At 35.9% G+C, this 14539-nt stretch overlaps 1 protein-coding gene and 4 non-coding genes across 5 annotated transcripts; all 5 read left to right on the top strand.

Annotated features, from left to right (window-relative positions):
* The first annotated feature begins 1375 nt into the window (after positions 1-1375).
* Positions 1376-2593, top strand: LOC109156664. Its single transcript, XM_019304508.1, has one exon. The coding sequence runs from the start codon at positions 1376-1378 to the stop codon at positions 2591-2593; it is 1218 nt and encodes a 405-aa protein (XP_019160053.1).
* A 6390-nt stretch (positions 2594-8983) lies between these two features.
* Positions 8984-9056, top strand: TRNAF-GAA. The gene has a single exon. It is a non-coding gene; the product is annotated as a tRNA-Phe (tRNA).
* A 94-nt stretch (positions 9057-9150) lies between these two features.
* On the top strand, positions 9151-9222 carry TRNAE-UUC. The gene has a single exon. It is a non-coding gene; the product is annotated as a tRNA-Glu (tRNA).
* A 1296-nt stretch (positions 9223-10518) lies between these two features.
* Positions 10519-10591, top strand: TRNAF-GAA. The gene has a single exon. It is a non-coding gene; the product is annotated as a tRNA-Phe (tRNA).
* Positions 10592-10683: 92 nt separating this feature from the next.
* On the top strand, positions 10684-10755 carry TRNAE-UUC. The gene has a single exon. It is a non-coding gene; the product is annotated as a tRNA-Glu (tRNA).
* The last annotated feature ends 3784 nt before the right edge of the window (positions 10756-14539 follow it).

Genomic DNA, 14539 nt, shown 5'->3' with positions numbered 1-14539 from the left:
TATGCTGCAGTTTCAAGGGTCACTACTCCAAATGGTTTGAAAATATTGATTTGTGATAGTGATAGCAACAAAACAACTTCAACCACAAACATTGTATACAAGGAAGTTTTTCAAATTTTGAAACAATTTCAAATATATATAATATCATATTTTAATATTATAGTTGTTATTAAATTTATTATCTTCTGTACATATCTATTCATACTTTTGCACTTATTTTATAAACCAACAATAATGTACTCTTCTAATTATTATAATAATTTATAACTTGACCTTTCACTTTATTATTATAATTATTTATAACTTGACCTTTAACTTTATTATTTAAATATCTATATATTAAAAAATAATATCCGTTCATCGCACGGATAATTTACTAGTTATGATAATAAAAGAAGTAAATCAAAGTCCCTTGATGCTTGCTCCATCGTTCAGTTCATATTTTCACTGGTATCTCTATTAAATTTTTTATTTGATTTCTTAAGTTGTTGCAATAAGCTAATTAAATTAACACTCATATTGATTTTTTAACCAAGTCAAACAGCTAATATATATAATAGTGGTAAAATAAACCAAAATTGGTTGATAGGCTATTTATTTTACCAAATCGGGCCTATACTTCGAGTGATAGTTTAACTGCAGAAAATGGAGATCAAGAAGAAAAATGTCACCATACATCCATTAATATATTCTTCACTCCTTATACATTTGCATATAGGTGGCCATATATACATGATCAGATAAACCACCCACTAACCCAACTACTAGAAAAGTGTAATACATGCCCATGAAATGCCTATATTAGTGGTTATCACACTATATAATAATAATAATAATAATAATAATAATAATTATAATAATAATAATAATAATAATAATAATAATAATAATAATAATAATAATAATAATAGTAATAATAATAGTAATAATTGTTAGCATGACTAGTATTTTGTATTTATTATTTTATACAATATAGTCATAGATTAGTGGTGGTAATTATGTTTGACTTAGCTTCTCTATTAGTTAGGATTAGTTTGAGATTGGTTCTACGATATACTCTGTAATCCTATCTTTATGTGTAATTGATTTTGAGGTGAATTAGCTAATCTGGTATCAGACACAGGTTATCCGATCCTCTCCAACCTCCATCACAAACCTCTTCCCCCTATCACCCTTTTTCGCCGGCGACACCACGTAATGTCGACGTCCTCCGAACGCACTGCTTCTGCCGCCGGAAACTCCTCGCCGGCCGTTGGAAATACGTTATCCGGTGCGCATCACTACATCACGATGAAACTGACTCTCAAAAATTATCTCTTCTGGAGGATGCAGCTCCTCTCTTTCCTCCGTGACCAGGATCTCCTGTGATTCGTGGATGGCACTTTTCCATGCCCGCCGGCCACCATTCTCGGCGCTCCGTCAACCAGCGACTGTCGCAGTGGCCAATCCGGCGTACGACGCCTGGGTTAAACAGGATCAGACCATCGTGTCTCTCCTGGTCTCGTCCATGGCGGATGAAGTTCTTCATCTTGCACTCGGCCGGGATACGTCGGCTGCTATATGGACCTCCATCACCGGCGCTCTTGGGTCCTCCAGTCAGGCTCGGTGTCTCACACTGTTAAGCCAAATTCAGATGTTGCGCCAAGGCAACGCCACAACCGCAGATTACCTTGGGAGAGCCGGCATCCTAGTCGAAGCTCTCATTCAGGCCAGTCGCCCGCCCACGCTGATGGAGCAGAATTTATATGTAATCAGGGGCCTGCGACCGGAGCTGAAGGCTCTCGCCACGTCCTTAACGGCAACCGGGGCGGCGTTAACACTGACGCACCTCTCTGATTTCTTACAGGCGCACGAATTTATTCTGGTGGACGATTATCCATCGCTCGACACCGGCGTCGCCCACACTGCCATGTACGCCAGAACCGGCTGGGGATCGCATGGTGGTGGCAGGCAGCAGCAGTCCTCGCAGCAGCAACGGGGTGGATGGCCAGGCTGTGGTGGCCAACATCGCGGAGGCCGTGGTGGTCGCGGAACGCCCAGGTGCCAAATCTGCCGCTCACACGGCCATTCGGCAATCTACTGCTACAAAAGGTATACGACTCAACCACCGCAGCCTCAAGCGCATGTTGCCACGTCCGGTGAAGCTCCGGCGCCTCCATCCACTGTTCCGGGTGATGGGTGGTACCCAGACACCGGGGCCACCGCCCACGCAACTCCAGACCCGAGCATGTTAAGCCAATCAGATGAGTATGGCGGATCAGACGTTCTCAGAGTGGGTAATGGGGCAGGTTTGTCTATTTCGCGAATTGGTCGTGCAACTATCCCATCCTTGTCTAAACCTTTTTGTTTGAATAATATTCTGCATGTACCCATTCTTTCTGTCCCGTTACTGTCTGTCAATAAATTTGCAATTGACAATAACGTGTTTTTTGAGTTTCATGCCAATTACTTTACTGTGAAGGATTCCACAACCAACACAATTCTTCTTAAAGGGCCAACAGCGGGCGGACTGTATAAACTCCCGGTGTCAAGACAAAATTTCGCGTTCGTCAGTTCCCGGGCTACTCCCACCACTTGGCACCGCAGGCTATGACATCCGCACAAGCTAGTTCTAAATAAAGTGCTACAAAAGTGTCCCGTCACACCTAATAAAGCAACATCACTCGAGTCATGTACCTCATGCCATCTTGGAAAGTCATCTAGATTTAAGTTAGATAGCGTTCCCAATTCCACTGAAAATGTATTAGATTTAGTCTTTACCGATATTTGGGGGCCTTCCCCGGTATTGTCGATTAGTGGTTTTCGCTATTTCTGTCTTTTTGTAGATGATTACTCCAGATTCTACTGGTTTTATCCATTACGGGTAAAATCAGACATATATAAAGCTTTTCAGTCGTTTCGTGTCTTGGTAGAGCGGCAGTTCTCGCGCTCTACCAAATCAATTCAATCTGACTTAGGGGGTGAATACCGAAAACTACACAAAATATTCCAATCTTTAGGGTTAAATCACCGCCAATCCTGCGCATATACACATGAATATTGGGATTATGCTTTCGAAACAGCAAACACCTTAATCAATTATTTACCTTCTTCAGCCATTAATTTTGAAAGCCCATATACCCGTCTATTTAATACGTCACCCCCATACACCTTTCTTCGTGTCTTCGGGTGTCGGTGTTACCCATATCTAAGGCCATATAACCGGCACAAGATTGAGTATCGCTCCACCCCATGTGTCTTCTTAGGTTACCCACCGTCCATGAGGGGATACAGGTGCACTGATCTAACCAGCGGAAAGACTTACATCTGTCGTGATGTCCGCTTTGACGAATCTATTTTCCCCTTTGTCACAGATTATTCAGCACAAGTGCCTACCACACCGGCCTTACCTTGGGCGTCAGCACCGATTATCTAACAGGGTTCAGCTGCGGACCCAACACCTGCACCAGTTGAGACACCGGCCCCTTCTGGACCTGAGCCAATCCCATTGGCTCGTGAGTCACCACGGTTTGCTATAACATATACTGCCACGGTAAGAACGAGGAAACGACGTGCCCAGCCACAAAGTCGTGATCATGTCATGCGACTGCGACACATGACGAGGGGTACGGAGGAGCCGTTCCAGGCTTTAACCGCAGTAGCGGATCCCACGTGCTACTCACAAGCTGTGGGCCATGCACATTGGCGCGAGGCTATGGACCAGGAGTTCAACGCCTTACTTCATTACAACACCTGGCGGCTTGTTCCACCTGAGCCACACATGAACATCATTGGGTGCAAGTGGCTATTCCGCACCAAACGCACCGCTGATGGTTCTGTTGAGCGGTATAAAGCCCGACTAGTGGCAAAGGGGTTCAACCAGGTAGCAGGAGAAGACTTCTTTGACACGTTTAGTCCAGTGGTCAAACCGACCACAGTTCGGATGCTTTTTTCTCTAGCTGTTTCCAACAGATGGACTCTACGCCAGTTAGATGTGCATAATGCCTTCCTAAATGGGCATTTAGCCGAAACCGTGTACATGAAGCAACCCCCGGGGTACGAGGACCCGACAACACCTGGGCATGTGTGTCATCTACAACAGTCCCTTTATGGCTTGAAACAGGCCCCACGGGCTTGGTTAAAGTGTCTTCATGATTTCCTCTTATCTGCAGGTTTCAAGTCATCTAAAACCGACGTCTCCTTGCTTTATTATGCTACTGGGGACTCACGTGTGTTTTTATTGGTTTACGTCGATGACATAATAATGATGGGCAATGATGCCAAGCTTGTGACTACACTTCTACAACGTCTTTCCCCTACGTTCAAGATCAGGGACCTAGGGTCTCCCGGGTTCTTCTTGGGCATTGAGACTATTGTGTCAGGTGACGGGTTTATTCTATCTCAACGTCGTTATATGACGGATCTCCTAGGACGCTCAGGGATGGCTGATTGTAAACCTCTCACTACACCGGCTGCTGTCACTAAATCAGTCACCCGTTCTGAGGAACTGTTTGACAATCCGACGCAGTATCGTCGCATAATTGGAGCGCTACAGTACTTGACGATCACTAGGCCCGACTTGGCGTATGCAGTCAATCGGTTGTGTCAATTCATGCATTCACCAACGACAGATCATTGGGCTCTTGTGAAATGGGTTCTGCGATACATCAAGGGGACTCTCGACTTTGGCCTTCGTCTCACACCATCTTCCTCGACCTGCATTCATGCCTTCTCCGACTCAAACTGGGCTGGTTGTCCAGTAGATAGAAAGAGCACCAGTGGTTTTGCGGTTTATCTAGGGACCAATCTTATTTCCTGGCTGTTAAAGAAGCAGCGCACGGTAGCACGGTTCTCCACTGAAGCCGAGTACAAAGCCCTAGCAGATGTCTCTGCAGAGGTCACCTGGGTTGTGTCACTACTACTGGAGCTTGGGATACATTCCGGACAACCTTCGACGCTATGGTGTGACAATCTTGGGGCTACTTATCTTTGTGCCAATCCGGTTTTTCATGCACGCACAAAGCATGTAGAAATTGACTATCATTTCGTTCGGGACAAGGTTGCTTCAGGAGAATTCATCGTCAATTATGTGTCTACGACGGATCAGTTAGCAGATATCTTTACCAAACCTCTTTCAGCGTCCAGGTTCGCAACTTTATAGGACAAGCTCAATGTTGTCTCTCTACAACCTTGTGCTTGAGGGGGTGTGTTAGCATGACTAGTATTTTGTATTTATTATTTTATACAATATAGTCATAGATTAGTGGTGGTAATTATGTTTGACTTAGCTTCCCTATTAGTTAGGATTAGTTAGAGATTGGTTCTACGATATACTCTGTAATCCTATCTTTCTGTGTAATTGATTTTGAGGTGAATTATCTAATCATAATAATAGTAGTAGTAGAAATAATAATAATAATAATAATAATAATAATAATAATAATAATAATAATAATAACAAGAATAACAAGAATAACAACAACAACAACAACAATAACAATAACAATAACAACAACAACAACAACAACAATAATAATAATAATAATAATAATAATATTAATAATAATAATAATAATAATAATAATAATAATAATAATAATAATAATAATAATAATAGTATAAACTGCAGCATATGAATCCACGATTGTATCAGTTTTAGTATATAAAATTTACATATTTAGAAAAAAATAATATTAAAAGTTCTATTCAACACAAAAAAAAAAAATAAAAATAATTAAAAAATACTAAAGAAAATAAACAATTAAAAAGTGTTAGTTTAATCAATAAATAGCAAGGATGATATGTAAAATAAGACAGTGGGAGTACTATATTATTTTCCATTTAGAAGAAGAGAGTATAAGACTATCTAAAATTCAGAGAAATATGATAGCTAAATATATAAGGAGTGAGTGATGAAGAGAAATGAGATTTAAGAAATAATATAGAGAAATTGGCATGTAGTGACCTCTCCCATGTGCTTCATTAACTTGAGAAAGTATGTTTGAACAGATACTACAATGTAATAGAGTTAGTACCATTAAAAAAAAATAGAGCAATTAGGGTAATAAACAACAAAAATTGAGAGGCCTATTTGAATTATTTTTTAGTCATTCTACACTTTCAATATATTTATTCTCTATATTATTAGAAACACACAAACAACAAAAAGATTTAAATTACATCGGTGTAGGGGTAAAAGGCTCAAATAGGTAGTAGAAGTCGGCTTGAAACGCAAAAGTATTAGAGAGCCGGTGATGAAAAATTGAAGCAGTGGAGATTCTGCGATGGTGGATCAATTCAACGAAGAGTCGAAATGGAATATCAAAGCAATAGAGAGCCGGCGGCGGTGGAAAACTGAAGAAGTGGAAAATCTGTGATTAAAGATCGAAGCAAAATTGAATCGGCGATGGAAATTTGAAGCAAAGGAGAGCTGACGATAGAAAATTGAAGCAATGGAGAGCCGATGATGGACGATCGAAGCAACAATGAGTCTTCGATGGAAAATCAACACAGTAGAGACCCGGCGATAGAAATTCGGAGCGACAAAGAGTTGTTTTTAGGAAAATCAGAGCGACGGAGAGTTGCCGATGGAAAATCAAAGCACCGGAGTTTCGCCGATTGAAAATGAAAGCTGTGATGAGTCGGTGATGGAAGGCGTTGATTTGACGATGGAGTGAAGCAAATAGACGTCTAGTGGTGAGCTGATGGCACGTTCTCGTTGAGGATAGAGCGACAGACAGTAAGGTATGAAATTTAGGAAATAGCTTAAAATAGAAAGTGAGATGCCCAAATAGGTAGAGGCTTAGTGTTTCGGGGTATGGGTCACACAAAGAATAGTCAAAATTAGAGGAAATTCTTTTATTGGTGTAGTAGATTAGGCAATTTTTTTGTGGACCATTAAAAATTACATTTTTGTATGTGATAAAAGTCGAAGAAGTAGAGAATCGGCAATGAGACAGCCGCACCGTCGTCGCACGGGAGGGGTGCATCATGAGACGACCGCACGATCCTCGCACAGGATGAGTCGGTTGGACTTGATCAAGATTCTATATCTATATATAAATTAAAAGAAATTCTAGAGGAAAGAAAAACTTGTTTCTTTAAAATTCCCAACAAATTAAATTAGCCACTAATGAATTAGATACAACAGCCATACATTCAAGCAACTCTACAGAAGAAGGGTTTTCACTTTTCACCAATCAGCACTCGCAACATTCTTGAAAACCTCCTCTACCCTCTCCCCGCCGCTGTGTGCGTGGATTATTTTTGTCTTATTTCATACTTTGTCATTTTTGCGGGTTAGGCGGGGGCGGGCTAAAATACCCGCCAAAATACGGGTCTAAAATATCATAGCCCGCCTCTCCCTTTTTGCGGGACAAGATGGGCTCACCCGACGGGTTAAGACCGTTTTGACGGCTCTAGTTAGCGATGGTGGATCGAAGCAACGAAGAGTTGAAAAGGAAGATCGAAGCAATAGAGAGCTGACATTGGAAGATCAAAGAAGTAGAGAATCGGCAATAATGATACGATCGCACGATCGTCGCACGGGAGGAGTTCGCTCACTGATCAAGATTATATATATATATATATATATATATATATATATATAAACAATGTCTATATATATATATATATATATATATAAACAATGTCTATATATATATATATATATATATATATATATATATATATATATATATATATATATATATATATAGACATTGTTTATATATATATATATATATATATATATATATATATATATATATATATATATATATATATAACAATGTCTTATTCTGTTTCTTAATATTATGTTTTTATTTCTTATTCTGGGGTTTTATTTGGTGATTCATTTGTAATTACGTTTTAGTTGTACACCGGTGTCGATGTTTTGGCGTTATGGGGATGTCGGTTGCCGTGGTTTACAGATAGTATGGAGGAGGAGTTGAACTTGCCTCCTTATAATTCGTAGGAAGAACTAGAGATGATTAGTGTTATGTGCATGCATTTGAAATACTCTGTAACACTCCCAATTTTCACAACATTTAATAAGCTTAAATAACTAGATAAATAAGCTAAACATCCATTAAAGATAAAGCGGAAGCAGGTCTAAATGGGGATATTATGCCACACCTATCACAACATAGGTGCACAGGCGAAGTCTACAAATAATCCAATATAACAACACATGTCTAAGGCACAAGGGCCACAAAACATCTAAGGCTCATAGGCCAAACATAAGCTAAGAAAAGGAAAGGGCTACACTAGCTACCGTCTCCACTAGCGCGCTCTCCCACTAAGCAAAAACCTGTAAACAAACATATAGATAAGGGATGACACCCGGTCAGCGAATAATGCTGGTAACCCACCAATACGCGTTAAGTATCATAATATAGATAGATATAATCAAAAGCAGTTGAAATGGGGTATACTATATATATAACATTTCAAAACCAAGAGTGAAACCATAATAGACTCATAAGCACTCTCAACAAGGATTAAGACCAACAACCTCATCAAGATAAGAGAAACCACAAACAACAAGTGACAACATAACTCTAGGTGTAACCTACCCTTCACGAGGTAGTGTTCACCATAGACATGCTCAAAGCAAGGATAGAATAACATAAGACATTATAATAATCATTGTAATTATCCAAATGTAAAAACATTTATGTATAGATAGATACATATATGTGATGAAAGGAAATGTCACAGTTTTTTATGCTTACATTAGACTTTATAATAATTATAGAGTTGTTATTAAAGATGATTGGCTTTGGCTTGTGGTAACAATTGAATCATGCACAAGAGATGTTTGGTGTAGTGGAATGAAATCGGTTTGTTTCTCATGAACGTAATCATCGTGGCTATGTTTTAACTTTTAATCAGAGTTTGAAGACGCAATAAAGACTATGCGAAGCAATATGTGGAACATAATATCATATGGTTACAAAAAGCTAAACGTTCGTTTATTAAGAATAAAATGTTTTTATGAGGTGCGGGGATAGCTCAGTTGGGAGAGCGTCAGACTGAAGATCTGAAGGTCACGTGTTTGATCCACGTTCACCGCAACTTAGCTTTGATGGTTTTAAAATGTAAACCATACAATTATAAGTTAATAGTTTTCAAAAGATGATTTTCAACAGAGATAATCCATGGAAGTGTTCCGTTGTCGTCCAGCGGTTAGGATATCTGGCTTTCACCCAGGAGAACCGGGTCCGATTCCCGGTAACGGAAGATTTCATATCTATCAATTTAGTGTGGCTTTCTCTCTGGGTATGCCCAGTGTATTTGTTTAGACGGTTATTCTCGCCATGTTGCCAATATAATAAACCAAACATTGCTTAAATAAATTTTTCTTTATTTCTTATTGTATAAATAAAATCAATCTATAAAAGTAATGTCGTTAAAAATATCTCATAGAGTTATTTAAAATTCACTCATATTGATATATTTTTTCAATATGTTCTTACAATAAATGTGTGATATATTAATAATATAGATGACCTATGATGACTTACTATACCTACATTAGTGGCTTAATGAGTATGCAATAGTAATTTAATGAACTTGTAATAATGTTTTGATGGACGAGCATAAATGACTTAATGAACTTGTAGTAGTGACTTTTTTTTTTTTAAAGGACTTGCAGTAGTGACTTAATCAACTTGCAATAGTAATTTAACGAACATGCAATAATATCTTGAAAAACTTGTTAATTTACTTAATGGAATTGTATTAATAGTAATTAAAAGAACCAAAAATTAGGGGTGGGAATTTCGATTTACAGTTCGGGTCCATTTTTTTTTCTAGGTTTGATTTATATGTTTCAGTTTTGAAAATACGAAACCATTCTATTTAACATTGTAGTTTAGTTTGGGTCGGTCAATTTGAGAACATTAACATTCACTAGTTCTTTAGCGCAATTAATTAATTATTTTTTTTATTAATTTAAAATTGAAAATCGAATGAAGACGTCAACGATGCATATTTCAAATTCCTCAATCAATAATGAGTCCAAACAACAAGACAACACTACATATTCAAAAATACATTGTCCAAACATAACATAAAACTTAATTCAAATTAAAAGATTGCAATCTAAGTGTCTAATAGAAATAAAGAATTTGGATTTAGAGAATTGAGAATTTAGTAATTACTAATTAGTATATACACTCGTGTAATTTTGCAAATGTAAAAACATTTATGTATAGATAGATACAAATATGTGATGAAAGGAAATGTCACAGTTTTTTATGCTTACATTTGACTTTATAATAATTATAGAGTTGTTATTAAAGATGATTGGCTTTTGCTTGTGGTAACAATTGAATCATGCACAAGAGATGTTTGGTGTAGTGGAATGAAATCGGTCTGTTTCTCATGAACGTACTTATCGTGGCTATGTTTTAACTTTTAATCAGAGTTCGAAAACGAAGTAATGACTATTCGAAGCAATATGTGGAACATAATAACTTATGGTTACAAAAAGCTAAACGTTCGTTTATTAAGAATAAAAAGTTTCTATGAGGTGCGGGGATAGCTCAGTTGGGAGAGTGTCAGACTGAAGATTTGAAGGTCACGTGTTCGATCTATGTTCACCGCAACTTAGGTTTGATGGTTTTAAAATGTAAACCATACAATTATAAGTTAATAATTTTCAAAAGATGATTTTCAACAGATTATCCATGGAAGCGTTCCGTTGTCGTCCAGTGGTTAGGATATCTGGCTTTCACCCAGGAGACCCGGGTTCGATTCCCGGCAACGGAAGATTTCATATCTGTCAATTTACTAAAGATTTCTAGTCAAAGTATGGTTTAATGTTGGCTTTGTCTCTGGGTATGTCTAGTGTATTTGTTAAGACGGTTATTCTCGCCATGTTGCCAATATAATAAACCAAACATTGCTTAAGTACATTTTTCTTTATTTAATAAAATCTTATTTAATAAAATCAATCAATAAAAGTAATCTCGTTAAAAATAACTCTATGTTCCTACAATAAATGTGTGATAGATTAATAATATAGATGACCTATAATGACTTGCTATACCTACAACAGTGGCTTAATGAGTATGCAATAGTAATTTAATGAATTTGTAATAATGCTTTGATGGACGAGCATAAATTACTTAATGAACTTGTTGTAGTGACTTTTTTTTTTAAAGGACTTGCAGTAGTGACTTTGTCAACTTGCAATAATAATTTAACGAACATGCAATAATATCTTGATAAACTTGTAAATTTACTTAATGGAATTGTATTAAAAGTAATTAAAAGAACCAAAAATTAGGGGTGGGAACTTCGATTTACAGTTCGGGTCCATTTTTTTTTTCACGGTTTGATTTATATTTTTCAGTTTTGAAAATACGAAACCATTATGATTAACATTGTAGTTTAGTTTGGTTCGGTCAATTTGAGAACATTAACATTCTCTAGTTCTTTAGCGGAATTAATTAATTATTTATTTTTTATTAATTTAAAATTTAAAATCGAATGAACACATCAACGATGCATATTTCAAATTCCTCAATCAATAATGAGTCCAAACAACAAGACAACACTACATATTTAAAAATCCAATGTCCGAACATAACATAAAACATAATTCAAATTACAAGATAGCAATATAAGTGTCTAACAGAAATAAAAAATTGGGATTTAGAGAATTGAGAATTTAGTAATTAGTAATTAGTATATATAGTCGCGTAATTTTCCAAATATAAAAACATTTAGGTATAGATAGATACATATATGTGATGAAAGGAAATGTCACAGTTTTTTATGCTTACATTAGACTTTATAATAATTATAGAGTTGTTATTAAATATGACTGGCTTTGGCTTGTGTTAACAATTGAATCATGCACATGAGATGTTTGGTGTAGTGGAATGAAATCGGTTTGTTTCTCATGAACTTAATCATCGTGGCTATGTTTTAACTTTTAATCAGAGTTTGAAGACGCAATAATGACTTTGCGAAGCAATATGTGGAACATAATAACTTATGGTTACAAAATGCTAAACGTTCATTTATTAAGAATAAAAGGTTTCTATGAGATGCGGGGATAGCTCAGTTGGGAGAGCGTCAGACTGAAGATCTGAATGTCAAGGGTTTGATCCATGTTCACCGGAACTTAGCTTTGGTGGTTTTTAAATGTAAACCATACAATTATAAGTTAATAATTTGGAAGCGTTCCGTTGTCGTCCAGCGATTAGGATATCAGGCTTTCACCCAGGAGACCTCTATCAATTTATAGAAGATTTGTAGTGCAAAGTATGGTTTAATGTTGGCTTTCTCTCTGGGTATGTCCAGTGTATTTGTTTAGACGTCTCGGGTTTGCTTCCCTAGTTATTCTCGCCATGTTGCCAATATAATAAACCAAACATTGCTTAAATACTTTGCTTCCCTTGTTATTCTCGCCAAACGTTTCTTAAATACATTTTTATTTATTTCTTTTTGTATAAATAAAATCAATTTATAAAAGTAATGTCGTTTACAATATCTCATAGAGTTATTTTAAATTCACTCATATTGATATATTTTTTCAATATGTTTTTACAATAAATGTGTGATATATTATAATTAATAATATAGATGACCTATGATGACTTACTATACCTACAATAGTGGCTTAATGAGTATGCAATAGTAATTTAATGAACTTGTAATAATGTTTTGATTGACGAGCATAAATGACTTAATGAACTTGTAGTAGTGACTTTTTTTTTTAAAGGACTTGCAGTAGTGACTTAATCAACTTGCAATAGTAATTTAACGAACATGCAATAATATCTTGAAAAACTTGTTAATTTACTTAATGGAATTGTATTAATAGTAATTAAAAGAACCAAAAATTAGGGGTGGGAATTTCGATTTACAGTTCGGGTCCATTTTTTTTTCTAGGTTTGATTTATATGTTTCAGTTTTGAAAATACGAAACCATTCTATTTAACATTGTAGTTTAGTTTGGGTCGGTCAATTTGAGAACATTAACATTCACTAGTTCTTTAGCGCATTTAATTAATTATTTTTTTTATTAATTTAAAATTTAAAATCGAATGAAGACGTCAATGATGCATATTTCAAATTCCTCAATCAATAATGAGACCAAACAACAAGACAACACTACATATTTAAAAATCCAATGTCCAAACATAACATAAAACTTAATTCAAATTACAAGATAGCAATCTAAGTGTCTAATAGAAATAAAAAATTTGGATTTAGAGAATTGAGAATTTAGTAATTAGTAATTAGTATATATACTCGGGTAATTTTTCAAATGTAAAAACATTTAGGTATAGATAGATACATATATGTGATGAAAGGAAATGTCACAGTTTTTTATGCTTACATTAGACTTTATAATAATTATAGAGTTGTTATTAAAGATTGTTGGCTTTGGCTTGTGGTAACAATTGAATCATGCACAAGAGATGTTTGGTGTAGTGGAATGAAATCGGTTTGTTTCTCATGAACGTAATCATCGTGGCTATGTTTTAACTTTTAATCAGAGTTTGAAGACGCAATAATGACTATGCGAAGCAATATGTGGAACATAATATCATATGGTTACAAAAAGCTAAACGTTCGTTTATTAAGAATAAAAAGTTTCTATGAGGTGAGGGGATAGCTCAGTTGGGAGAGCGTCAGACTGAAGATCTGAAAGGTCAAGGGTTTGATCCATGTTCACCGGAACATGGCTTTGATGGTTTTTAAATGTAAACCATACAATTATAAGTTAATAATTTTCAACAGATAATCCATGGAAGTGTTCCTTTGTTGTCCAGCGATTATGATATCAGGCTTTCACCTAGGAGACTCGGGTTCAATTCCCAGCAATGAAAGATTTTATATCTATCAATTTATAGAAGATTTGTAGTGCAAAGTGTGGTTTAATGTTGGCTTTCTCTCTGGGTATGTCCAGTGTATTTGTTTAGACGTCTCGGGTTTGCTTCCCTAGTTATTCTCGCCATGTTGCCAATATAATAAACCAAACATTGCTTAAATACTTTGCTTACCTTGTTATTCTCGCCAAACGTTTCTTAAATACATTTTTCTTTATTTCTTTTTGTATAAATAAAATCAATATATAAAAGTAATGTCGTTTAAAATATCTCATAGAGTTATTTTAAATTCACTCATATTGATATATTTTTTCAATATGTTCTTACAATAAATGTGTGATATATTAATAATATAGATGACCTATGATGACTTACTATACCTACAATAGTGGCTTAATGAGTATGCAATAGTAATTTAATGAACTTGTAATAATGTTTTGATGGACGAGCATAAATGACTTAATGAACTTGTAGTAGTGACTTTTTTTTTAAAGGACATGCAATAGTGACTTTATCAACTTGCAATAATAATTTAACGAACATGCAATAATATCTTGATAAACTTGTAAATTTACTTAATGGAATTGTATTAAAAGTAATTAAAAGAACCTAAAATTAGGGGTGGGAATTTCGATTTACAGTTCGGGTCCATTTTTTTTTTCACGGTTTTATTTATATTTTTCAGTTTTGAAAATATGAAACCATTC

The sequence above is a fragment of the Ipomoea nil genome, unplaced genomic scaffold (assembly GCF_001879475.1).
Source record: "Ipomoea nil cultivar Tokyo-kokei standard unplaced genomic scaffold, Asagao_1.1 scaffold2752, whole genome shotgun sequence".
NCBI lineage: Eukaryota > Viridiplantae > Streptophyta > Magnoliopsida > Solanales > Convolvulaceae > Ipomoea > Ipomoea nil.
This window is presented reverse-complemented; position numbering and strand designations above follow the sequence as displayed.